Source organism: Phyllostomus hastatus, unplaced genomic scaffold, assembly GCF_019186645.2.
Source record: "Phyllostomus hastatus isolate PE091 unplaced genomic scaffold, TTU_PhHast_1.1 phas_contig_495, whole genome shotgun sequence".
NCBI lineage: Eukaryota > Metazoa > Chordata > Mammalia > Chiroptera > Phyllostomidae > Phyllostomus > Phyllostomus hastatus.
Window position 1 is genome coordinate 820,583 of NW_025333895.1, and position 27,082 is coordinate 847,664.

The 27,082-nt window shown below is 56.6% G+C and overlaps 1 protein-coding gene across 4 annotated transcripts in view; it reads right to left on the reverse strand.

The window, feature by feature from the left end:
• Positions 1–49: 49 nt before the first annotated feature.
• Positions 50–27,082, reverse strand: part of DENND1A (DENN domain containing 1A) — a 486,624-nt gene continuing 459,591 nt past the window's right edge. Inside the window, exons 20-24 of one of the 4 annotated variants that reach the window (XM_045846501.1) lie at positions 25,115–25,174; positions 19,000–19,088; positions 6,255–6,383; positions 3,364–3,622; positions 50–2,424 (exon numbers count right to left, since the gene is read on the reverse strand). In XM_045846501.1, coding sequence (XP_045702457.1) covers positions 1,234–2,424; positions 3,364–3,622; positions 6,255–6,383; positions 19,000–19,088; positions 25,115–25,174 — 1,728 coding nt within the window. In that variant the 3' untranslated portion in view covers positions 50–1,233. The remainder of the gene's footprint in view (positions 2,425–3,363; positions 3,623–6,254; positions 6,384–18,999; positions 19,089–25,114; positions 25,175–27,082) is intronic. The other 3 variants (XM_045846502.1, XM_045846503.1, XM_045846504.1) reach the window with 3 other exon arrangements.

Below are 27,082 nucleotides of genomic sequence, written 5' to 3' on the forward strand. Positions count from 1 at the left end.
GAGAAATAGGTCAAAATGCTCACAATTTCCGGCATGTCTCAGACAGTTGTTTTCTTAAATGGTTGGGTCATATTTCAACTTGGTTTATTGAAACTAGTCAATTTCAAGATTCATCAAATCAATAAAGCAAAAAGGAAAAGATAAAAGAAACAATAACAGAATATTTCAATTTAGCTTTGGTGATGTTGGCCTCAGGAATTTCTGTGCTGGCGAGAATCACGAAGGGCAGGGAGGGATCCTCCCAGCCCTCCTGCCTGGGGCTGCAGGAAGCCGCCTTTCCAGCCCCCGGGCCTGGGGAAGGGGCTCAGTGCCCTGCTCCCTCCCAGCTCGGCCTGGGGAGCCCGGGGAGCGGGGATGGCTGCTCGGCCTGGCCCCAGCAGTCCCAGCAGATGAGAGGCTGCGCTCCCCGTGGCAGAAACACAGGAGCAGGAGAACCTGCAGGGACCGAGGGACCGAGGGAGAGCGCCAGACAGCAGTCTGATTCCAGCTTCCGCGAATTCACATGGACCCGTGGCTCGTCTTTTGTCTGCAAACCAGAGTTGCTGGTGCTCTCAGCCCGCACGCAGGGCTGGCTCGCGCTGGGGTTGGCTATCACATAGGATCTCAAGGGTCCCTCAGTCCCCAAATCCCTACCAGGCCAGAAATGGCTGGAGTTTGGGGGTTGGGGTGAAGACTCACAAAAAATGAGTGTGCATATTGCTAGAGGGTGGAAATGCCCCGCCAGGTAGACCCTCCTTCTAACTCAAACCCTGCATGTTTTGTGCGGACAAGCTCACGCTGAGGGCACCACTGACACCCGTGCCTGTCGAGGTGGGGTGTCCAAGGCCGGGCCAGTCAGGACAGGACAGGGCTCGGGAGAAGGGGCCTTGAGGGCCTTTCCGGAGGGAAGGTGGGTAGGACTGGTCTGGGGAGACCCTTGGCCCAGCCGACCTCTTTAGTGCAAAACCCAACAGGGGTGCTGGGGAGGGTGGTGGTGGGTGGGGTGGGCACCCGGGAGCTGGGTTGGGTCCCAGACCACAGCTGGTGCCTTTGCCCAGCAGCGAGACCTCAGAGCTGGGCGGTGTGGGAGGGAGGAGGGGCGGCAGAGAGTGCCTGTCCCTTCCCACCAGCACAGCCGGGCAGAAACAGAGCGAGAGGAAGAGGAGGGCCAGCTGGCCCCAGAGCCCAGCAGTGTGGGTGTGCCACGTGGGCACGCCGCTCAGTCCCCGGCCGCCCCGGCCCTCGGTGCCCGGCTCACTCGAAGGTCTCCCACTGCTTCCTGAGGTGCTCCACTGAGCCTGGGGCCGGGGCTGGGGCTGGGGCCTGGGCTGGGCTCACGTCTTGCTTGGTTTTCCGAAGCAAGTCTTCAAAGGGGTCTCTGGTCTCTTGAGTAGCAGAGGGCTGCAGTGCTGGCTCCTGGCCCTGGGGATGTCTGGGAGGAAGGAGTGGGGCGTCCCCAGGCCTAAGGGTCAGCCCCTGCATGGCCTCAGCAGCCCTGGCACTTGAACGGACCAAGGGCAACGTTCGGATCCTTGAAGGGGCAACTGTTGGGGGGCCCAGTGGCTGCAGGGGGCTGGTATGGGCCCCCATGGGCACCTGGCCAAAGAGATTGGGCATGGAGAGGGCAGACAGGCTGGGCTGGGACCTGTGTGGGACGCAGAAGCCAGAGCCGGACAGCAGGAGGCTGGGGGCAAAGGCTGGCCCCAGGGAAGCAGGTGGGGCCCCGAAAGGCTGGGCTGGTGTGGAGAGCAGAGACGCGGCAGGCAGTGCCGCTGGCACAGATGGGACAAAGGGGTTGAGTGATGGCTGCGGAAACGGAGCGGGGGTCCCCACGGGCGGGAAGCTGAACCGAGGGGTGAATGCGGGGGCCACGTTCGGGGCTGCGGGGCCTGGCGGAGCAGCGCTGCCCGGCCAGGCTGTGCTGAGTGGGTCCAGGAGGGCCAGCAGGGCATCACTGCCAGTGGCCGCGGCCCCTGGGGCCAGGCTGAGTGGCTGGAGTGGTTTGGCGGGGCCTTGCGGGGCAGCGCCGGGCAGCGGGCCAGTGCGCCTCTCCTGTTTGGCCTGCAGCCACTCTGAGGAGAAGTCACCGAGGGCGGCACTGGCAGCCGGGAGCTTGGCCTGGCGGGCAGTGGGAGGCGGGGGCACGATGCCCAGCTCCGGGGTCTTCCTGCCCTGGGGCCGGGGAATGGTGATGCTTCCCGGAGTCGGGGTGGGTGCCGCCTCCTTGTCGCTGAGGTTCAGGATGCTGTCCCAGTCCTGGGGCCTGCGGGGCAGGGCTAGAGAGTCCCCCAGCGAGGCCGAAGGCTTCTCAGGGGAGGTGGCCAGGGCCTTGCTGCAGATGGCCATGTCGTCCTGGCCCAGGCTCCAGAGCTTGTTGTACGGGTGAGTGAGCCTCCAGGCCCCGGGCATGCCGCGGCTCCTCTCACTCCGGCCCAGGTCCAGCCTCTGTGGGAGGGAGCGAGGGAGGCAGTGACCACAGGCCGGCCTGGGACAGCCTGGAAGGCAGCACGTCCCACCCCTCCGCCCCCCGGTGTACTGGGGTCAGCCCCCTGGGACTCGGAGCTGCTGGGGCTCAGAGAGCCCGGGGCTGCCTGGACCCCAAACCCAGGCTGCCCCGTGTGGCACACAGGGTTCCGGAGAGAGCCCCGCCCTTGTGTGCCAGGGCTGCCGAAGAGCCTCAGGGAAATGACTCTGTTTAGGGAAATGACTCCGTCTGCTGGCCAGGCCCTCTCACCTCCCACAGCACGTGGGCACGTCCTACCATGGGTGAGACCAGGAGGGCGAGTGAGGCTCAGGGCCCGGGCGAAGGCACCCTGGCGGGGGAGGAAATAGGACTGGGCTCGAGCTGCATGGCTTGGGCCTCACCTCCCTCCTCTCGGGGGCCCCATGTGTCAGTGGGTGCGTGGGAGCTCCGTGAGCCACCCGGGGCGACCAGTCAGCAGCCCCACTCGCCAGTGAAGACACAGGCACGGAGGGGGGTGGGACGGGCTGCGGGTCACAGTGGAGACCTGGGACTGCCTACAGGAATTCAGAACCCAGGGGTTCTGATTCTGAGTCTCTCCGAGGGGTCTTCCCTGGTGGGGATGGAGCCACCCCACTTCCCCTGGGGGCTCCCGGGAGAGCGGCCCAGAGCAGCAGTGCACCTCCACCTCTCTCCGACGCACAAATGGAAGGGAGGGCAAGTTTCCATCACGTCTAGAACCTTCTCCAGCAATCACCGAGAAGCTGGTCTGGCCCCTGGCCTGCCTGGCAGGGACTGCACTCAGCCTGACCCTGAACATTGCTGAGGACCTGGGAAAAGTCACTGTCACGTGGGGGGACCTACTCAGCTGTGACAGCTCCAGCCCCATCAGGTGCCTGCCCCCGCCCCTGCCCCCGCCATACCTGATAGTCAAAGGTCCCCTGCTGTTCCCTCAGGTCTTTGGGGGTTCGAAGGTCCTCTAGGCTCTTGGCCTGGCTCAGGGGCTGCAGGGGCACCTCCATGTCCAGGCCGCTGAAGACGTCTTCCAGGAGGTCGATGCTGGCGGCCCGGTCAGGCGGACCTGGGGCAGGGCCCACGGGCTCCCTCGTGCGCTGCTCTGGGCTCTCTGCCTCGTCGCCTTCTGCGCTGTCCGACTCCTTGAGCGTCCGATACGGCTGTGGCCTGGGGGGAGGCAGAGCAAGCTGGACCCCCCGCCCACAGCCTTTGTGGGACGAGCAAGCAGGCCCCACCCCCAACAACTCCCAGGTCTTGAGGATGGACATGCCCGGGAGCCTGGGGGACAGGGGAGTGTCTTGGGGTCTCCGAGTGCAGGAGCCTGGGCAGTGCCACTGATAGACCGGGGCTAAATCTGGGTTCTGCTGGTCACTGTGGAACCCTGAGCAAGTCTCTGGCTCCTACTGGCACTGGGGGACCCACTTAGTCTGCCCCCTGACACCACAGGACCCCTCAGATAACTGGCTGGTAGACTCATAAGCCATTCAGACAAGGCATGAGGAAGGGGGTACAAGTGGAAGGGGAACAGGCAGGCAGGCTCCTTCCTAGGCTGTGGCAGGCAGGCCTTGGGAATAGCTTTTGGGAACTGAGTAGGGGAACTCCCCAGGGCAGTGGCCCAGCACACCCCAGGATCCTCAGGGGGAACCCTCTGGGCCTCAGCCTGTGCTGACCTTGGTTCTAGCTCTGGTGGTGCCATCTCCTGCTGTGAGACCTTGGGCAAGTTACTTAACCTCTCTGAGCCTCAGTGGCTCCCCATTCCGGAGTGCACCTCCCTTGTAGGTAGTGATGGGCACCAGGTGAGCGGTGCCTGGTGCCATCAGGCATGCAGAGGCTAACAGCTTTCTGTACACTCACGCACCAAAACCTGGACTTGGTGACAAAGTGTTCGTTTTTCACAAGCCTGAGTCTCAGGGCACCACTGCACTCCTGGGGAGGAGCGCTGGGTAAACCCCGACCTCTAGTGGGCCTGGGCCAGAGCAGTGTCCCACCTCTGCTAACCACGGGGCTGGGGTGGCTGGGACCGCCAGGTCTGGCAGAACTGCCAAGGCTCTGGGGAAGTGGGGGAAGGCTGCCACCTGGTGGTCCCCGAGGCTCACTTGCAGGAACCAGGCAGGAGACACAGAGAGTGGAAGGAGAGCTCGGGGAACACCTAAGCCAGTGCTCCATCAACCCGCAACATCTCGCTGAAGCAACCCATGAAGCAGACTCTCGTTCCTACTTCATAGATGAGGAAACCGAGGCTCAGAGAGGCTAAGTAACTCACCTCTGTCACACAGCGCTTGGCAAGAGGTGGAAATGGAAGCCGAGCAGGAGAGACTTTAAAAGTCCCTCACTTCATAAACCATCTGTGCAAGGGATTAAAGCCCCTTTAACCAAGTCTGAACACAGACAGGGAGATACAGAAGAGTCAGTGTGCTTCTCGCACTTAAGGAAATAGCGTCCATGAAAAAGAGCCCATTTCGTTTTGAGTTAAGAAGGGCCAGTTCTGTTGTAAACACGCATTTCAAAAGCGCACACTTTTCATAGGTTTTGACTAAAGGAGTGGGCACTACCCATTATTTAAATATTTAAGACACCAATTAATTTAAAAAGAATGCGTGACCTGCTGGACTCTGGGGTGGGGGCGTCCCTGGAGAGCACCTGCCCCCTCTCCCTGCGCGGTGGTTCTGACTTTGCACACGGCTGGGCATTTCTTATCCCAATGGTTCTATCTTTGATTCATAGTGGAAGTAATAACTGATACATTAAACCTATGGTATGATAGATACCACTGCCTAGGAAAAGGCTAATTTTTTAAAATGTTAAAGAAAAAAATCCCCCGTAAGGAAGAAAAGGCAGCATGCGGAGCTCGGGCAACTCGGGCTGAGCCCGCACCTTCTGAGTGAGGACACCAGGAGGAAGGGGTCACATGCGCCCCCCACCCCCACCCCCCCGTCTCGAGGGAGGTGGTGTCAGAAAGGGCCAGAGCCCTCCCACTTGCCCCTGCCCCTCCGGGGTGGGGGCAGAGCAGGGACATGGAGAGCAAGAACCCCTCTTCTGTAAATGCTGCAACTGTTCATTCCCTGGGGGGTATGTGGGCCCCCGGGTGCTCAGCAAAGGGCAGCCCCTTCCCTTAAGGCTCCCATCAAACACCTTACTGCCCTTAACACACAGACAGGCACCGTGTCCCTTTGCTCAGTTCCAGGTACGGAAAACTTGTGGGGGGAGGGACGACTGTCAAAAAAGGGGAACTAGAAAAGCTTAATTTTTGGGGGGAGGTGGCTGGATTGTGAACCTTTTTATTGCAATTCATAATTAGCATGAGGCCTGGGCTACAAATAATAATAAAATTATTTTAAAGTCAGATCAGTAACAAATTTGGATATGCCAGCGTTAATATGCGTATTTCATAGCAATAAGTTTTTCTTGTTTTAAACTTAGAATCTGACCCTCCATCCCCATAGCTTTCCCAGATGTGCGGAGGTGAGGGACTCGGGCATCAGTGACCAGGAGATTGTGGTCACCCATTCCGTTAACGATCACGGGCATGCGAGGAACTCGTCTCGCACCTTTAGAGTGCTGTCACTCTTGTCAGCTTGCTCGGCCGCCACAGCCCCGGGGGGTCTGGCAGAACAGACCCCCTGGGAAGAGGCACACAGAGGCGGCGCCCTGCAAGCTGGCGCTGGGGCACTGGAAGGCAGCAGCTCCCGACACGCCCCCCCGCCCCCACACACAAGAGCAAGCAGCACCGGGGCCCCCTCCCAAGGCCCTGGGGAGTCACCAAGCTCAGCTCAGGGAAACGGAAGAAGGAAGGAGAGACCATTCAAAGGGAGCGGAGAAGAAAAAGCTTTCGGTGAAGCCAGAGCTCGGGCCCTCTTCCCGCTGGCGTTCCTCGTCAGAGGAGTCTTCGGAGAGGAAGACCGCGTAGTGCCGCAGGGGCTTTACCAGGCTGGGGCGGAGGGAGACAGAGAAGAGAAGAGTTAGGAGGCGCCCCGGCAGCCAGCCCACGTGGTGGGGCGGGGAGCAGGCCCCAAGGCAAAGGAGCGGGTCCCACGCGGAACCGAGGCTTAAGCACACGATCCAGTCTATGACCTGACGATCCCACTTCCACTCGGATGACCCCAAGCGCAGCCACGCATTGCACACGAAGTTGTCCATCATTGCTACGTTTATAACATTGAAACACGGAACTACCCGAATGTCCGGCAAAGTTGGCTGACCACGCTGTCCTTCCAGTAACTACCATGTTTACCAAGGAAAACCCGGAGGTCGGGACGCGGAGTGGCGAGAACGGCGCGTTCTCTCTCCCCCACTGGAGGACCGCGCACGGACAAAAGGCTGGGAAGGTGTGTGTCTAACGGCGCCACGGCCGGCGGGAGCGTGGGTGATGTCCCTCCTGCCTCTTTCCCTTCTCTGTGTCTCCTCCGTCTCCTTCAACGTGCCTATCTGTTTCAGTGATCGGGGGAAACTGAGCGCTCGAGGGAGCAAGCGAGCCACGGGGGCGAGCCCTTGCGAGAGGGCCTTTCTGAGGGGCGGCCGTTCTGCGGCGTCTCCCTCAGATGCCTCTTCAGAGAGTGTTTTTCATCTGTGATGTGGAAATTAAATATTCATTGTTATAAAAAATGCATCTCGCTTGTCAGCCACCTGTGAGCTCTGCCTCTATAAACATAAACACACACACAGCCTAGAGAAACTCCACGCTGGCTCCTATGAATTATACACCGACCAGGGCCCGTGAGAGGCCTGTGCTTAGCAAGGGCAGCTGGACCGGGCAGACCTCGGTTCGAATCCCAGCCCTGCGGCCGATGCCCGGGTACCTGGCTGGGAGCTGGCTGCCCACACTGCTGCCCTGCACAGCAGGTGGACGCGTGCCGAGGATCCCTGGGGCTGGTGGTGAAGTTTGGGGAGCGGGAGGGTAGGTGACACAGGGGTGCCCGAGGGGAGCTCTCTCCTATCCCCCACCCCCAGCCACAGCAGTCTCCTTTCTTTGCTTTATATGATGCAATTCTGTTCAGGTCCCCCCCCCCGCCCCCAGGAAAAAGCAGCTGTCTAAACAACACGCACGGGAACCCCGCCTGGAGGATAAGTGAGGAACAGCAGCTGCCCCCGGGGGAACGGGAGAGTGGGGTGTGACGGGTCTCAGCCTGATCTGCCGTCATGGGTGCTAGGCCAGCTCTCACCCAAGAACATGCTGTCTTTTCCAAAGCAGCACCAGAGTGGGCTCCCCGGGCTGCAGAGCGCCCCAGCACTTTTACCCCCGAGTTTCCTCGCATCCTCCCTGGAAGTTAGCCAGGCTGAGATTTCCCTCCCACTGAAGTGGCAGTTGAGCAAGGCACAGAAAGAGAACGCCACTTGCCCAGGGTCACTCCCAGGGAGGTGGTGGGTCACAGAGTTCCTTTCCTCTTCCAGGTCACCCAGGTGGGGCCTTTTCCTCTGGACTCAGGAGGGCAGGGAGACTTCATTTGCAGAAATGTGCCTCGGCCACCCTCAGGACAAGGCTGCCTGGCTCCCCCACTTCCACCAGGACATAAAACAAGGCACAGAGTGGAAGAGCCACTCCCCACACAGCTGCCGGAATCCTGTTCTGAGTCACAAACCTGACCTTGTCACTCTCCTGTGAACCTGCCGCTCTGCATCGCACTTTCTTGGCAACCGATTGCATGGCGAGTAAACCCACTGAGCAAAGCGTTAGGAATAATAACGTCCCCACGTTTGTGGAATGACGGACTGGGTGGGCAGGGGTGAGGGCTGCAGAGCAGCAGCGCGGAGTCCGTGCTCCAGGCAGGGCAGACACTGCCCCCCACGCCACGTGCCTGGTGTCTGCCTGGCGCTCTGACTGCTCTTCGGTCTGGAAGGCTCGGCCCAGACGGCACCCTTAGAAAGCCTTCCTGGAGCTCCCAGCTGGAGCTTTCTCCCTGGACGGTCAGCTTCCCCTCGTGCTCCACCACTTTGCTGCTGCCACCCGACCTCCTGCAGCTGTTTCCGAACTGAGCTTGCGGGCAGGGCCTGGGCACAGCATCAGCACAGTGAGCGTGTGCCGACCGGACGGACAGAAGCCAGCCTGCCAGGGGGACAAGGCACTGCCCCATTTCACTGTCTTCCCGGAACCCCAGCACAGCAGGCACCCCTTTGGCCAGCTTGTGGCTGCTGTGTACCAGTGTCCCTCCTCTGCCCTGGCCGGGTGGCTTGGTTGGAGCATCATCCACATGCCAGCTGGTTGTGGTTTGATCCCTGGCTGGGGAGTGAAGGGGAGACAGCAAAACGCTGTTTCTCTCTGCCCCCTCTCTAAAATCAATAAACATATCTTCCTTTGAGATGCCGAGACTTGTAGAATGAGACTGAATTTGGGGGTGTAGGGCAGGAGGGAGTCTCAGAAAAACGTCTCACATAACATCCACAGGTAGGCGCTGCGTCAGGGTTTCACACAGTGTACTTCTACCCCTCCCAACAGCCTGGCAGGAAGGTCTCAATACACCGACTTTATAGAGGATGAGACTGTCCCTGGCCCACCTGTTCATCCCTGCGCCCAACCCAGAGGCACTTCCGGGGGCTTGCTGTGAGCACACCCAGTGCCAGCTGAGCACTGGGAGCCACTGGCGAACGGGAGGGATGTGCTGAGTGACCCAGCCGGGAAGAGAGCACCGACTCCAGCCAGAGCCATCGTGGGTGCCTTCCCAACACTCATCCCAGCATGGCGCCCTCCCCTGGCTGTGACAAGAAAGCAGAGGTCACAGGTTTGTGTGAGAGCCAAGAGCCTTTGTGATGGACTGGACCTGGACTTCATCAGCTCACGACACTGTGAAAACCCAGTGCCTCCCCACACTGGCAGTCACAGAGCAGGCTGGGGCTGCAGGGGGCGGGGAGCCCTGCTGTCCGGCGCATGCTCCATTCGGCTCTCCTGGCCACGCCAGGCTCGCTGGGCAGTGGCTTCAACTAGCGGCCCTGGGGGGATGTCTCCCGTCTACCTCTCAGATGGACAGAGCACGGGGACGAGAACTTTGCTGTGTGGTCTGGTCAGATGAGAGCGTTCTGAGGTCCAGGCTCCGGGCCACACAGACGGCGCTGAGGAAACTGGCGGTGCTTACACCCGTGGAGCTACATGCTGCTGGGACAGCCTCCCATGGACTCCTACCGCCTCTCCCTTCTGCAGACACAGAGGCCAAGGCGCAGCGAGAGGGCGTCCCCTGCCCAGTGTCACGCAGCAGCCAGAGAAGACCCGGGAATCTGCATTCCCCGACTCTAAACCCCTTTGTGATCCTGCCTCTTCAGTGTTGCGGATCTGAAACAGTGGAATAAGGGGTAGGGTCCTTCCCTTTCCGCTTTGGTAAAAGGTGGGATTTCAAAATAAACCTATTTAAATTCAGCTGCTCGTGTTCTTCCCTGAAACAGACAGTCAGATATTTGTCAGAGATAAAGGATGAACCGTCGAAAACGTCCAGGTTTAAATTTTTTATTAGCTTAAGGCAGAATATGAAAAAAAAAAAAGCGCCTCTTCCCTCATTAACCCAATTCAGCTACTACCCTGCAGTCTGCCACCCACCACTCGCCTGGATTTTATTCCACACAAATTGCTGTCTGCGAGGAGGCAGGTCGTGGCGAACCTGGTTACCCGGCGAGGGCTGCCGGGGTCTGGCGAGAAAGAAAGGCCTGCTGTCCATCACCGCTCAGGCCCCGCCGTCCCCCACGGCTGCTCCCGCCCCGGCCCACCTCGTCTCGGCGCGCAGTCCCATGCAGATGACTCCCCGAACCCCCTCTAATGTTTGGTTTAACGTGTCGCCGGTTAGCGTGCGCGTGTGACAGTGGTGACAGGCGCGGCTGTTCCTTTTTAAATACCATGTCAGAGACACGGCGTCAGGAAGCAGGGACGTGCTCTGTGGCTCTCTGCCGTGCCGGGATCGCATGGGCTTATTTTTTAATGAGGAAGATCTGCATCTCGAGAGTTTTTTTCATGTGTCACATCGCGTGGACAAATCAGCAGCACATCACGCTGGCCCAAAATGAAATGCTGACAAATGTAGATATTTCAAATTTAATTGACATTTAAATGTACTTGAGATAAAGAAGGGGAAAAAATCAGCCAGGACTTGGTCTCGGAGGTAACGAAGGGAGCTGGTGATCATTTTCTGAAGGATCGGTTCTCTCCAGCACAAAGGATCTTCACTTTGTAAATGTCGTGGCCACTCTGGTGACCCCTGACCACGTGGCTTCTATGGGGTTGATGATCCGGGACGAGGCCAGGTCCCACCCCCAGTGGATGAGAGTCCGTCCAGCCAGCTTCCCACCACCTGCTAATGGCTCAGCCAAACGACCTCGGAAAAGTCATCTATTTTCTGTGAACCCCAATTTCTCATCTGTAAAATGGGAAGTCTACAGCCCCCCGATGGTCTCATCATAAAAACTGAACACAGATGTTTGTACAGGGCTTTGCAGAACGCCCAGTGTTTGGTGGACATGGACACTGTACTGCGGCATGGACACAGGCTAACAAAGTAGGTAAGAGCTCTGAAGCAAGCCCGAGGGTCTCTGGGGGAAACCAGCGTGGTACAGGACCCACGGAGGACGCTCCGGAACTGCACTGCACCTGTTCCTCCCATGACCCAGGGTAAGGGTGATGGCTGTTCTCAGGGAGGAAGAGCTGGGACAGACGTGCTGGACGTAGGGCCTTGCACTCAGTTGTCTGTGAACACCTACTTGGAAACGATAATGTGAGAATCACTGCTGACATGAGTCATGATCGCCAATGAGAGGGTGTCTTCCTGTCAGAAGAACTGGTCTAAGTGAGAGATTAGGTCCTTCCACCCTCACTGGGGGTCTGCTCTGCCAGAGGGCAGTGGCTGGAATGTACCTGGGAGGTGACATGGGGCTGGGCTTTTAACTGTGAGCACGGCAGAGTCTGCACGATGGCCCAGAGGTGTCTCTGTAGAGAAGCAGGCACAGGGAGCTCAGGGTCGGGGGGTGGGATTGGATGGGGCCAGGTGGTGCAGGGCCTTGAACCTGCATGAGGAACCGGCCACGTGCAAGATTAGGGGTGATGTGAGGGCTGGGCAGGCAGCAGAGAGGCCTTCCTGGCTGGGCCCCGATCTCCTCTCCCTTGGGTTAGCAGTGCCCTTTACCTTTATGGCCTTCATTCATCCATCCCCTCCATTATTCATCAACCTGTATGTTCACTCGTTCCTTCTTTTAACAAAATCACTAGTGTCAATTTCACATGTCCACGCCCATGGCCCAGATGCCCTGAGAAGTCCTCCCCAGGCCAACAGTGGACACCCACAGAGGCGGAGAGGCCCAAGCACAGGGCGTGGGCTTTGCCCCACTTTCCCACACTTCAGGCTCTTCAGTGGAGGGAAGATGGGATGGAGACACCTGGGGACACATTCCCTACCTGGAAAAAAACTATGAAGGACAACTCTCCCTCACTCTGCAGACGGCCTCTGCCTGCCCTCTGTCTGCTGAGAGCCCGAGTCTTTTCTGGCAGCAGTGGTGGGGGTGGGGGTGGGGGTGGGGCGGGGCGTCAGGCGAGAAAGCAGTGGCCTTGGAGGTGGGACCCCACTGAGCCAGGTGCATGTCCTAGACCCAGGCCATTCCACTTGGGCGTTAGTATCTTGGTTCCCTTACGGCTGAACAGGGGACAATGCCTTTACTGTGAAGACTTTTGGGGAGCAGGGGAGATTATGCAAAACGACACAGTGTGCAAGTGCTGGGCTTGAAACAGGCATTTGAGAAAAGGTGACGTGGTGTCTCCGATAATCAGTAACGTCTTGAGGATGGAGCACTTTTTCCTGGGGCATCCTGAGGGCTTGGTTTTTCAGCTGGAACAAACTCCCCCGATTGTGACAGCTCCTGGGAAAGGTCCTTCCCTGCACACCCCTGGGGCTGCTTGGTAGCTCCTGCCTTTCCAGTCCGGGCTCAGCCTCCATGTCTGGCTTCTGGCTCTGCTTTGTCCCCAGGGCCCAGACCTGCTGTGGCAGGGTGAGGAGGCTGGAGTCAGGGCAGGAGCCTCTGGCCTTGCTAATTGGGTCTGTGGCCTTCTGCCCGGTGTTTGGACTCCTGGACACTCAGAGAGTGGGCCCTGGCAGCCTGCCAGGGGGTAGTACCCAGACAGCCGCCCCTGCCCCTGGGGCCCAGGACCCGGCTGGCATCTTGAAGATTTGCTCCTGAGGCTGATGGCAGTTTCTGGCTTTTAGAGGGCCAGCACAGAGGAGGTACTGGCAGCTTCATATTCACACCCGGTACACAGTAGGTGCTCTTTGCACATATGTGGTTGTTAACTGATACCCCTCCCCCACCTCCAGGGTGCTGGGCAGTAAGCTCCAAACTGTCTTCAGTGGCTCCTGTGTTCATTCGCTCAGTAAACATCCCTGAGCCTCAGGCCTGGGCTAGGTTCTGGCCGGGGAGCTGAAGGACACACGGCTCTGCACGTAACGTGAAAACTTTCACCGTAGGTGTAGGTCCGTGCTACATCAGGGGGAGCCCAGGGAATTGTGGGCGTGGGAAGGGCGAGGAGTCCGGGGAGTTGAGGCTGCAGCAGTGGCTGCGGATGGCAGGAGGGGAGATTGGCTAACTTAGGATACTGGTGTGGCTTCTGGGGGCAGGTGCCCCAGTTGTGTTCCTTGGGATGTTTAAAAACAGAGGGCAGCCCTGGCTGGGGTGGCTCAGTGGACTGAATGCCAGTCTGTGAATCAAAGGGTCTCTGGTCAGGGTACATGCCTCCCCATTACAGTTGTGGGCTAGGTCCACATTAGGGGGCATACAGGAGGCAACCACACATTGATGTTTCTCTCCCTCTCTTTCTCCCTCCCTTCTTCTCTCTAAAAATTAAATCACACACACTCACACACAAACAGAAGGCAAAGAGACTTGCCCAGGGTCTGGCCCGGGTCTGGCAGATGCCAATGCTCCCTCATGCACCTGGGCCTCCACCTGAGCAGGGCTCACTGACCATACCCCAGTATGGTCAGTGGGTCAGGTAGGCCGGATGTGATCCACCGCTGAGGCTGCGCTGAGCCCAGGTCTCGAGGAGACTGGGGTGGAACAGCATATATCATCCCCTCCTTGTCCAGAGCATCTGTGCAACTGGCCCGAGCAGATACAACTGCCAAGTGTTCTGAGACCTGGTCCTTGGGCAGAGTGCTCACTCAATGCTTCTGGCAGCTCTTCTGATCTTATTTCAATCTTCTGGGGCTTTGGGTGCTGGGGTCACACACTGCAATCCAGATGACCAGACTCCCCAGTTCCCAAGCAGCGTGGGCTGGCCCTTTGGTGGACAGACTGTTTGCCCACCCAGCACAACCTACAGAATTTCTCCTTGGCCAGAAGGATTTCTAAGTCCAGGCACATGTTCCCCGGGGTCCCCCAGGTCCAGATTCCCAGGGATCCCACAGTTCGGGTGGGAGCCTAAAGTGGTACGAATCTCTTACAAAGTTATTTAAAAATATGGAGCAGAAATCTGCCTCTATTACTGGTTTAGGGTACAGACCCTGACGTTAGACATAATATTTAAAGCTCGGCTTTGCCGCTGATTCGTAGTGTTACCAAGGGCAGTGACAACCTCTCAGGTCTCAGTTGCTCCTACGAAACAGAGCTAACGATACCTATCCCCGTGAGATTTCTCGCGGGGATTCAACGAAACGATGGATGTACCGTGCTTACACGTAGTCCTCAGTTAACGGTAGCTGTTAATCATTCCTTTTTTCCCTCTTTTACAGATTGTATCCATTTTTAGAGAGAGGGAGGGGAAGGGAGGGAGAAAGAAAGGGAGAGAAATATCTCACCGGTTGCCTTCCACACACTGCCAACTGGGGACCTGGCCTGCAACCCAGGCATGTGCCCAGATCAGGAATTGAACCAGCGACCTTTTGCTTTGCAGGCTGGCTCTCAATCCACTGAGTCACACCAGCCAGGGCCATTTTGTTTCTTATAACGATATAAAGTGGGAAAATGGGTCACTCTGGCATTTTTTGTATTAGGGAAAACGGGAATAATCTGCAGACTCAGTATGAGGGGCGTGGTGACACGCGCACACATGGTGGGATCTTCCTCAGTCACCAACGCTGGCACTCCGAGGACACGGGCCGGTCCACGGGACGGGTCTGCGCTCAGGTGCAGGAGGAAGACTGCCGGAGAAAACTGCAGGAAAGCTAGTAAATAGCTAAAGTAGTGGGGCTCAGAATGAAATCGTCTCTTCCTTAACTTTCAGATCGTCTATAAGGCCACTGGGTCATTTTTACGAGCAAACAAAATTATTTGAAAAGAGCAGATTTTGTGTGGATCTGGCCCGAGAGGCAAGTAGGGCAATGGCTTGTGGGCCTCTGGTGGCTGGATCTGGGCTGCTCTTACTCAGTACAATGAAACTTCCAACAGCCCGCGTGCAGCCAGTCACGACTTGTGTGACTGGGACAAAGGCGTGCGGCTGAAAGCGCTCAGGCCCTGCAGCTGGTCCTCTGGAACTGGGTGCCTCTCTGTCACATGTATGCAGATCACAAGCTCCTTAACCATGAAGACTCGGGAGACAGCCTGACCCTTCTGGATTGTTGTGAAGATTTAATAAGGTGCAGCCTGCATGTTACTATCGCCTTCTGTTCCTTCAGCAAGACGGCGAGGGCTGCTGCCCTGTCCCCTACCACAGTGAATGAAGGACAGGAGCCCTGCCGAGAGAGGCACCTGGGGACCAGCAGGTCAGTCCCTGCATCTGGCATCTGTGTGTGGTCCTTAGGGGTGGCCGAACTGAGTGCAGCGTGCCTTTCGGAGCCTTCTACCGGCTCCTTCTGAGCTTCCGTTCTACGGGAAGTCCCCATACCTGCCGAGCCAAGGAGAGTGAGCTGGGGTCTGGCAGCCACGCACACTGTGGCCGAAGCCCCCAAGGCCCGTGTCTAACAGGTGGGGAGCCACGAACCGCATGGCGTCCCCTGTGGCCACCACTGTCCTCGCCACTCAGAGCAGCACAGCCATAACTAGGTGTTTAACAAAAAGCCTGCATGGTGCAGAGGAAAGGGTGAGGCCTTTGTCCTCAGAAAGCTGATCCCACCATTTCCTAGCCCTGAGACCTTGGGCAAGTTACTGAAAGTCTCTCTCTGAGCCTCAGTTTCCCTATGTATTACAGAGGAAAGCCACCCACACCCTCTACAATATTAAGTGCTGTTCAGTAAACGTCACCTCTCCTTCCCTCTCCAGGTAGAAACACTCAAGCACCAGTGAACGCTGGTTCTTTGGCAGGAAGCCGACTGAGCAGCTCCTGTTCCCACCTCCAGGGAACCAGAGCGGAAGGGTGGCATCGGGACAAGTCACCTGAGGATCTGGAGCTGTCCAAGCAAAGCCATACTGACAAAGGACCCCCACAGACAGCGAAGTGTAACGGAGAGAATGACAGCAAGCAGCATTGGGCACCTTGGCCCCGCTACTTTTGCACTGGATGACCCTGGGGCCCGGGTCAGACACGATTTCTGAGCCCGAGTTCCACTCACGGGAGGAGAAAGGAGCACCAGCCTCAGAGGGCCCAGAACACGAGAGGTGCTGACTATACTTGCTGCCAGCTGGCCTCTGACCCCCAGCCCATGCTGCCTGATCCCTCCTAACACCAGCTTCTCCCCAGGGAGTGCTCCGGGCCCTCCACCAGCCCTGTTCTGAATAATAATGGAAGCAGCTAACAGTTCTTGAGGAGAAATCGTCACTGAATATTAATTAGCCAGTGTTAACTGAAAAACAGAGGGGATGCTTTTGCCAGAAATCTTTCCAAAATGTTCTTCCAATTGCCATCAAATGGTTTTAAGGGGTTAAGACACCTACTGTCAATTCAGGAAGAAAATCTGACATAGGAGAAAATTTCATTTTGGGAAAATTCAAGTCTATGAGAGTCAGCACAGGGATTCCCTTTAAAAGCTTCTTTTTCAAAACCCCAGGTAGCTCACATCTAGTAGCTATGCATGGGTTCAGAGAGGACCAATGGACACCGTCTGCAGGGAAGAAACGGACTACAGTGGATGGACTGGCCAGGGCGCTGGCGGCCAACGCTGGCGGGCCTCGATGAACTCCAGGCGCTGAGCAGCCTGGTGCCGCGGCTGCAGAGGCCGTCGCCTTCTCCATCAGCTCCATCTCGCTGTCCACCAAGGTGATTATTTAATGGGCTCCCTGGAAGTGAGAGCTGGGGCAAGAGGTCAGGAGGACCGAGTCCCTTCCTCCACTTCAAAGATCCTGCATCTCTCTCTGTCACCCAAATCTTCTACGTTTCTGATGCACTTAGATATTCCCAGTGGAGGCGACAATCTGTGGTTCAAGGAAGTCCGGCCGGATCAGAGGGCCAGGCGCTGATCGTGGGCCCAGACGGAACCGCCCGCAGCAGAGGCCCACGGGGATCTGGCTCCTGCCTGCCAGCTTGTCTTCCCGTGTCTCCCGACACGACGCTGACAGATAGGGGGAGATGGCTTCTTTCCTCCCCAGAACAATATTTTATGAGGAATCTGTTTTATTAAAATATTTTCCGCTGGATGCTTCCTGTGTTTCAGAACTTGGTACTGCCAGCTGGAGCCAATGACAGCCGAGACAAACACACCCGAGCGCTGTTGTGACGTGGCGTGCGGGAGTGGAGCGCAACATGGTGGGGCGCAGCGCAGGCAGAGACGCAGGAGAACGCCCGGGTTGGACCAGAAACGTCACTGGCATGGTGGGAGAGCAGCCCCACCCCTGCCATGAAAGAAATGTGAGCAGAAACCCTTGGAATGATGTCCTCCTGACCTGTGACACATGGTCACAGAGAACCCATCATTTGTCTTCCATCACTGCCCGAGTGCCAGCCCTCCAAAGCCCCCATGCTCCCAGCGGCTCATCTCGACCCCACGCATTTCCTAACAGAAACCTAAAACGAGGCGCACTGTGAAAGAAACGAACAGTGATGCCCATGCACTTCCGGTCACAACCAGGAAGACGGTGTTACCAGACTCTGGCTCTCAGGCACGCTCTGGAGGCCTCCCCTGTCACCAGGCTGGCAGAGCAAAAACAAACACAACTGGGAAGCCCAGCCTCTAACTGGGACCCTGGCCCAGGGTTAGATGGGTGACGCTCGTCTGCAGAATGCGCAGTGATGTTGGTCTGGGGTTCTTCTGTGCGGCGCAGGGATCGTCTGTCTGGGTTTGGCCTGCAATGTCTACAGGCCCGTGGCCCTGTATTGCAGTGGGTGGCTAAAAGGTTTAGCCCAGATTTAAAGTGGTGGCTTTAAAGGAAAGTGACCGATTTCATCCCCCTAAGGAGAAATCTTTAGGGCCGGAAGAACTCTGAAGCCATGTAGCATTTCCTCCACAAGGGGGCAATCACAATCCATGCCTGTCAGGGCCAGGGACCTATTCTGCAATATTCCTACCATCCTATTATCAGAGCAAAAGTTAAACTTACACTCAACTCCAGGCGTCCCCTCTTCCAAAGAGTGCATAGCCAAGCATCTCCCAAGACAGACAGACGGACACACGCATGGTCTCCTACAGCTTTCTGGGCAAGGTGCGGGGGCTGCCTGGGTAGGCTGGTTTCCATATGCCCCAACAGTGTCAAGCAACACGGCACCGTGAACCAGAGAACCAGGGAGCGCTGGGGTACGCCGTGTCCTGGGTCAGGCCACAGCGTGCCATTTCAGAACCATGTCTTTCCTCGGTGCCTTTTCTGGCAGGGCCCACAGTCTCCCTGAACTGCTTTCCCTGAGAACCCTTCTGAGGGTGCCCCCTCTTCACCCAAGGGACTTCGGGGTCCTTGGGGCAATGTTTTCAGTTTCCCAAAGTAACCCGCCCGATATCGACTCAAGTACTTTTTCAAGGAATCACAGAAAGCCAGTGTGTGTCTGAGCAGAGCCTTGGGGACAAAGGGAAGGAGTGCAGCCCTCTGATGGAAGAGGTGGTCCCTTCTCCAGACGGGGGGTGGGGGCCATGCAGCTTTAAGCTTCACCCCATCCAGGCAGCTCTCGGGCCGCTGCTCCCGCACCTGCCTCAGCAGTTGCCTCATCTATCCAACATGCACCCGGCACGTGACCCTCAGGTGAGTCCTGTGCTAGGTGTAAACCCCAGTGCCTGGCCAGGGACCTCTGGGCTCCGGGAGGTAGAAAAGCAAAGCCAAAATTACGTCAATGCTACGGCACAGCGGAGTGAAGTGGGGGTGGGGCAGTGGATGGGACAGCCCTGTGGATAAATCTGAGCTCCAGAGGCCTCAAGCACCCCGGGGCCAGGAGGGTGGAGGCCCTCGTTAAGTCACCTCCTTGACCAGGTCCCTAACTCTCCTCCGGACCGTACATCTCAGCATCAGAAAAGGCTTGGAACCTTCTTCTGAGCCTGTGTGGGTACGTTTTGGGCATCACTGCTCCAACTGCAGCCCAGGTGGCTGGCTCTCTGGCCTCTGGGGCCCCCCACTGGTGTGACAACCACCAGCAGAAGCGGACACTGAAGATCCAGCCCTGCTCCTGACTGGCCCCTTTGTGAGACACCCGTTCTGGGCTCCAGGGAAGACTTTCCCCGGCCGGGCTGCAGCGTGGGCCCCACAAAGTGCTGGCCCACAGGTCCAGCAGACAGAGGGGAGGGGAGCCGTGGGGTACTCACTGCTCAGGGCTCGACACAGACGTCCTCCGGCCTTCCACCGAGATGTTGCTCTTCGGTCTCCTGACGACATGTGGACGGGGAGCGCGCACCTGGAATGGGCACAGGGGAGAGTCCTCAGGAAGGAGTGAGTTGGAAAAGCCATACAGGAACTTTCTAAAGTTTCAGAGAAGTGGCCCCAAAATGAATGTGGGGGAATCGGCACCGTATGGGCTACCAAGGTTCTGTTTATCTGGAAACACTGCCATTGAATGTGCAGCTGACACGTGAACTGGAACGTGGCCCCTCAAATGGGAGCAGGTCTTCTGAAAGGCGTGGTTTCCTCACCCGCAGACAGAGAGCGGGGGACAGCTCCCCTGTCTCCCTGCAGGGCTGTCTCGAGGGTTCGGTGAGGTTCTGTCCCCACGTGACCTGGACCGAGGAGGCCCTCCTAATGCTCACTGCCACTTGCCTTCCTCTAGAGCCAGGGGACGGTTTGGTAGCACAGAAAAGGTTTCACACAGGCTTTGTTTTTAGGGTCCACGTGCTTATTTCATTCTTTTTACAACTGAATTACAAGATGCTTATTTTCCCCTCTAAATGGGAGGGAGGGGAAGAAAGCAAACAGCACTGGAGAGTGACATAAACGTCACCTTCACTCCCCAGGGCATCCCGTGTGGCCCCCAGCAGGGCTTGGCCTGGACTCCGCACACACCTTCATCACCTACAGCTGGGCTTCAGTGGCAAGATGGGTTTGGGGTTCTGTTTTTACCCTGACCCAACGCCCCTGAAAGCCAAGGCGAGGGCTCATAGAAAAGACACCCTCTCCCCCAGCGGAGCTCGTGATGGGAGTCAGGCTGAGAATTTCTAGGTGCCCCTTGAAGGATACTCATTTGGTGTAATCAATGTTACACGGCTTTAAATTTGGCACCGTCATCTCCAAACATTTCTAGTGCCAGAGGGGACCGGGAGAGAGCTAAGCTAATACAGGCTACCTGTGGGTTTCACTGCCGATAAAAATACCAAGTATTCAGCGCGGGGGGCTTGCTCTCTCTCTGCAGGTGAGGGACCAAGCAGGAAATGCCATCCTGGCTGAGGTTCTCAGACAGGACAGGGAAGGGGGCATGCAAACTCCATTTCCTACCTGCCCTCTTCTCTGAATGCCACCCCCACGCAATCTGTGGGCAACACAGCACAACGGCTTAGGCATGCAGGTCACAGAAGTTGGCTGCATAAAAGATGAGTCTTTATAGAGTCTAACCAGGCCCCCTGGTTTCTGCACATCTGATCTAACCAAAGTTTTTCCTGTGGATTGGCCAGTCTGATCTCAGCGTGCTCTGGCAACTGAGAGATGTGGCAAAAAACAAAATGGAACAAAAAAACCCCAAATGCATCCCACCAAACTTGCTGTCTTCTTCTGTGGAGCTACTGTGAAGCTCCACCGACTTTTATTAGGCACACATTGGGGTTCCATAAATGCTCCCCTTGCTTCTCTGGGGGCTTGTCAATAACAAAAGGAAGCTGGGGTGGGGCGACTCTGACTTCAGAGACGTGATTTGTGATGGCCTTACCCTTGCCTAGCTCCCTGCTCAGTGTCTGGTATTCGAGTGGTCACTCAGCAAGGTTTTTAGAAGCAAATGAGCACTGCTGCTTGGAACCCAAGCAATGCATAATAGTGTTGCTGTTATTACCATTGTTATTAGCGCAGCGCCTGCAGCAGACACCCAGCCACCATTTGCTGGGTACACGAGTGGCTATGCCCCCACCCATTCCAACAGTGCACTGCTTTTCCGGACTAGAGCCAGAGGCAGCTAGTAAACAGGGATCACCTGGCTGGAACACTCCCCAGACTTCTCTCCACAAAGGCGGGGTACTGTTGGGGCGAGGGAGTGACTCTGCCCTGCCCCGGGGGTGCTGGGGTGGGGGATTCAGGAGAGGGCAGACATCAAGGCCTGTCAGCCTGTCCTTGCACATGGCCGCTCCTTGCTACAATAAAGGAGGGTTAGGAATGTGAACTTGTGGCTGAAATGGAGGGATTAAGTTTGTGGCAACCTCAACTGAACTTGCAACGTGGTGAAACATGGGGAAAAAGAACAACAGAGCTAATTAGACGAGCTGAGCTGTCAGAGTGCCGCTGAATGGCTCAGCGCCAACAAACAAAAGGAATGGGCTGGCAATCAGCAGGATCGATGGAGAAGACTGCTTCATTAGGGATGATAAAACAGACAGAGCAGGAGAGGGGGTGGCGAGGAGGGGAGCACGGAGGCAGGGGAGGGAGAGAAAGGCACCACAGGCCCGGGGACAGTCAGTCACCCACACCGGTACAGTCACACCCAGAGCTACACATACCTGATTGGCGTGGACAAAGCCAGAGACAAAATTATACTTACAGACAACCACCCAGAGACGTGCAGAGGCCTCGAGATGCCAACATGTACACAGTCTCACAAATACATACTCAAGAGGCACACACACGAGGCAAAGACACATGCACCAATCTTTCTCTCTCTCTCTCTCTCTCTCTCTCTCTCTCACACACACACACACACACACACACACGGCCGCAGAACTACAGTTAGAGCCACACCAAGGCAGACACACAGAGACAAAATGGTTTAATTAAGCCCGAATCACAAGATGATGCAGACAACGGGCCTGTCATATTTCAGCGATCACATCCGTCTTTCTGGGGTGCTTAGGAAAGGCGGGGGCTGGGGCCAAGGGAAGAAACCACATGCACAACAGTGCCTGCCTGGCCCCGCCAGTGTTAGGATCCCAGCAGCGCCAGGGGAGAAAATGCTAAACAGGGATTTTGAGCTCTGTTCAAGGGGACTTGAGGGGAAAGTTGGGAAACCAGCCAATTCCCCACCGGATTTAAAACCTGAGAAATCTAAGTCGGCAGGGTTAAATGTGTATTGAATACAAAAGCACTGAGTACATTTGATTTTGATGGTGAGCAAGAAATAATAAATACAGAGCTTATAAAGCACTTCACATGCAACCGACCACAGCCTGCCTCTCCCCTGCACGCCCCAGCCCATTCCCCTTGGTCCACCAGACACTGGCAAGGCTTTCTTCTGCTCTCGCCTTTTTCTATTTTTAAAAAGAAAATCTAAGCCCTCTAGTAACATCTGAACTCCAGCCACAGGTGCCAGGCTACAAAGCCCCTTCCAGAAAGGCTGAGTGGCTAGCCTCCGGGCTCCTGCCAGCCTGGGCCGATGGCTATGCTCCTGCCCAGGAGGTTTGCAGATGGGTGACCCAGCAAAGCCCAGCTGGGGCCAGTGACACTTGACACAGGAGCTTGTCGGACCGCCCTCTCTGAGGCCCTCAGGGGGCTCTGTACCCCATGCCTTCCAGGTCTGCCCCCAGTATGCAGTGGTGTCCATTGGACGTGTTTGCGTGACTGCATTCGGAGTGAACAGACCCTGGGGCACTGGGGACCACAGCTTCCAGAAAGCACAAACCTTCCAGGATTCCCAAATTAGTCCCATAGTGACCCTGCTTGGCAGAAGGTGTTCAGTTGGCAGAAGTTGAGTATATGTGCCCACTTCATGCCAGGGACTGTGCCAGGCACCATCTGCATACGACTTCATCACCTTCACCAAGCAGTTGTTGTTAAGCCCATTTTCCAGATGATGAAACTAAGGCTCAGAGAAGATAAGCACCTTGCCCAAGTCACAGCCAGGTAGTGGCCAAGCTGTGATTCAAACCAGGGCAGGCCTTTCTGACTTCCATGCCCACGAGAACTGGTTCTGCCAGCATCCTGCCTCTTGAGTGCACCATAACCCAAGGGGACTAGTCACCTCCCGCCCCAGCACAGCGGCAGGCTTTTCTCTCTCGAGGCCGTGCTTGCATTCCTACACCCTCAGTGCTAGAGGATGTGGTCCCCTCTGTGCCCCCACACTGCATAAGTCCCCGTACTGGCAAGACGGCAGAGTCCACGGGCACTGTCTCCAGTACCTGAGTTTACCAAGGAGAGCAACCCTGACCTGTATGCTGCTTTCTAGGAGTCCCTTCCTGCCTCGGGTCCCGGTCTCTCTGGGGAATTCTGAGCGCTACCCACCAGGTGACCGTGGCTTAAGGAGAGGCTGCTCGGTGAGGCGCGAGGAGAGGCAGTGCACAGACTGGCCTGGGCTCGAAGGCCGGCTGGCTTGGCCTACCGTCTCTGGGGGCTCAGCTGCAAGTGGGGAAACAGCATCTGCCTGCTATGGGCTGGTGGAAAAACAAACAATTGTGCAAGTGCCTAGCACAGTCCCAGGCACGTAAAAAATGCTCAACGAATGTTAATACTCTTCACTTCTGCATCCCTGCCAGGGCTTGACACTGCCTTAAAGATTCCACAGATGCCCGGCTGGACAATGGTTATTTTTCCCTCAACTGAAGCTCTGCCCTGTTCTTTATACGAGGGTAAACTCCATGGAAATGGAGATGGGGGCTCCTGGGAGCCTGGTATGCTGGAAAGACCATGGGTTCTCGGGTCTGTGACTCCTATCTGTAGTTGGGGGATGTGGGCAAGGTCACCAAGCACCAGTTTCCTCTTCTTCAACCTGGGTGGAGACAGTGCCTGTGTCAGAGCGACTGTAAGGTCCAACTAGATGATGATGTGCCTAAGAATGACGTGCTGACTAGGAAAACCCTAGGCAAGCGGTGGTTATTAAGAAACCACGTCCTTCCTTAGAGGCTGTAAGATTTAAGGGCCTGTTAGGAAGATTAAGAACTGCTACTGTGTGCCAGGCACTGTGCTAGGAGCTTTGCATCATCTACAAAACCCTCTGTGAGTGGGGATATGTTACAGAGAGAGAGTGAGGCTCAGAGCACTCCAGCACCTGCCCCTAGTCGTGTAGCTTCGGCACTCAAGTCCAGCTCTGTCTACGCCCCAAATCTATGTTGCTGATGACTGGACAAGACTGTCACTGAACCACACAAGGTCTGGCCCAGAAGGGGATGCCTGTCCCCCAAACTGGTCTCTTTGAGCTGCTTGTGCCTTCCTCCCAATGACAGTGAGCGGAAACACCCCGGCCCCTTGACAGCCGTGCCAACCACCATCTGGGTGGGTGACAGGACAGGTCCATCCTGACTACTGCAGGGGAAGGCGTCCGAATGCCCCCAGCCTCCACCCTGGCCCTCTATCTCCCACACACGGTAGGGAACAGAAGGAAAAAAATACCCTGGAACTTTCCTACATCCACCCAGAGAGCAGCCACCCAGCCAATGCTGGGTGTGTGCTCCAAAGATTAAAAACAGACAGCTCAGCCTGGCCACCTGCAGCCCATGGCCTCCACGCTTGCCACAAGACGGATTTGGACACATGCACTGGAGGAGGGCTGCGACACCCACTGGTGGGAAACCCTGATCACAACCGGGTGGGAACCTGACCCCTTAGCTTGGCTGCAGCAGTGGCTGCCGTGAACAACAGACTCTTCTCTTGGTACACAGCCCTCATCGAATGGTCCTGGCAAGTTCCCTGCTTGAAAGGAACCTGCTAAAGTTATTATGCCTTGGCACGGCCAAAGTCTGAGCTTATAAGGCAAATGACTTCACCGAGGCTGAATTTGGGACCCACACACTATTTTTCCACAGCATTTCTCTAAAGAACACTGATGGGTCTCCCTCTTTTGCCTAACCCTTTGCCAGGTGTTGGTGGGTTTGCCGCACGTCATCACGTGGGGAACTGAGCGCCACGTGAGGCCCGCCAGAGGAGGAACACCTGTCCCCACCTGCGCTGCGCCACGTTCTTGGGGTAGAATGAATTGCCAAACCCCAATCTGGTGGAACTGAGACTGCCGCTGCCGGACTTTGTGAGAAGAGGCGGTTGGGGCAAGGCTTGGAAGCTCATGGGCTAAAACCATGGCTCAGCCTGAGAGATCTGCTCCAGTGCAGCACGCACGGCAAACACACAACACGACCCCCGTGACCTCCAGCTCTGACCTGCAAGTCCCTGAACTGCTTCACCAAAAGGAGAGAGAAGCCCAGAAAATGCAAGTTTGGGTTCATGCCACGCAGACAGGGAAGCTGGAAACCCCAAACCCCAGTTTTCTTTTGCAAGGCAGCTGAGTTCAAACTCCAGAGGAGGTTTAGTCAGGCGGGGACAGCGGCCCAGGCAATGTTAGGAGGGAGGGCAGAACCACTGGCTACTCACGGGCCTCGAGCGCTGTATCTTGGGAGGCGGCGGGCGAGTAGGACGGGAGAGTCTTTGTGGCTGTATTAAAGCGAAACTTAAAACATCAGTACACATGGAGACGGTTTGATGCATTTGCACACACCATTTGCACACACAGCTCGAGAGTAAGCATCCAGTCCCCAAGCCATAGCCCGAGGTCTGCCCTGGACGCCACCTGCTCCCCGCCCTTGCATCAGCCGGCGGGGCCTCTGGGCACATTCCATTCCTGAGACCCTCCCTTCTGCTAATTTCTTCTTTCTGGCCTCACCCTTGCCTGGGTCATCTCCGGCCATTCTCCACACAGGCCAAGGGGGATCTTCTGAAGTGCAATATGACCACGTCACACCCCAGCTTGGAGACCCCTGCTGCATGCCCCACCCTGCCTGCCTGGTCCTCAGGTGACGGCGCAACAAAGCTCCTGGCTAGCATGCCAAATTGGCTTCTGCCGTGGCGCACGCAGACCCTTCCCACCCATGCTTACCTGCGCAGACCCCTACAGACTCTGGGTGAGTGAGATGACCTGCCTGGTCCTGATCTGCCCGGCAGTCACTCGCTTGTCTTTTAAGACTGCGCCCAGGTCAGGTGCTCCCTGCTACATGAGACTTACCACGAATAGGCAGTATCTGCCCCATGTCCCATTATCTTTCCTTTAAAGAAATCTTATTGTTCATTGAAGTGACACTGATGAATAGAGTAAAATTATAGAGGTTTCAAAGTACACGTCTGTTAATACATCATCTGTACACACAGCATTGTGTGTTCACTATCCAAAGTCCAGTCTCCTTCCGTCACCAGGTATTTGACCCCACTACCCTTCAAATATTCAAGTCCTTGTGCCTAGGTAGAAAATAGGTGCTCAATGAATGTCTGATGAAGAAATGACATTTGTACAAAATGCTTGGCTTTTGAAGTCAGGATCTGATTAAAAAAACAATAGAGCACAGACTTCTTGGCTCTACTCTCAAGCCCTTTATTGTGAGTTCAATTTTGTCCTTTCGACAGCCTGCCCCTCTGACGCCCTGACCAGGGTGGGAGATGGGTAGGCAGAATGAGGGGAAGAAAAGCCCCCAGGACGGAGACCCGGGCCCTCAGCAGACCCTGCGGGGGCCTCCACTGGCTTCCTGCCCACTCAACTGTGTGGTTTAGGAAGGGACATCGTTATTCGACAAAGTCTAGGCAGCAGTGCCCACTTCAGGAGCCGGTGGCCACATGTGGCGAGTCCGAACTAAGACATGCTGTAAGGTCAGAACACACCAGATTTCAGAGGGTTAGTCTGAAAAAAGAATGTAGAATATCTCAGCAACTTTTAATAATGGTTACGTGTTGACGTGAAAGTATTCTGGATATTTGGGTTAAGTATATTAGAACTCCACAAGTGACTCGCATGTGTGGCTCCGTGACACTTCACTGGGACGGTGCTTTAGAGCTTCAGCTGTTTGGAGGGACCTTGCGGAGTGCAAACCTGCCTCACCCCTCGCTCTCTAAGCCCGGCTCCTGGAGGGGAAGGGCTGTGTCTCCGGGGCCCTGGATCCCTGCACGGGCCTATCAGAGGGGCCTGAGGGGAACTGAGAGCTCATGTGGATAGAAAAAGATGGTGGCTTCCCAGATGCTGTGCATTAGTGGGAATGTGGGCCAGCCCATGCTCGATGAGCCTTCTTCAGTTGGAGGCCGTCCGGGGTGGAGGGCCTCCACCCCCTGAGCCTCCCAACTCACACAGCTCATCAGGGCAAAAGCAGAGGGCAGCGAATGGGAGCTGCCCTCCACAGGTGCACAGGCCACTGCCCCTCCCCACACACCTCGCTCTCACACACAGTTCCCTCCCCATCTGCTGCCCTGTGCTCGGCCCTCTACTTCTCCAGCCCCGTGACCCTCATCACCTATGACCTGGACACTTCCCTTCTTGCTGGCAGGGGTGGCAGTGTGGTACAGTGCTCAGGAGGCAGCCTC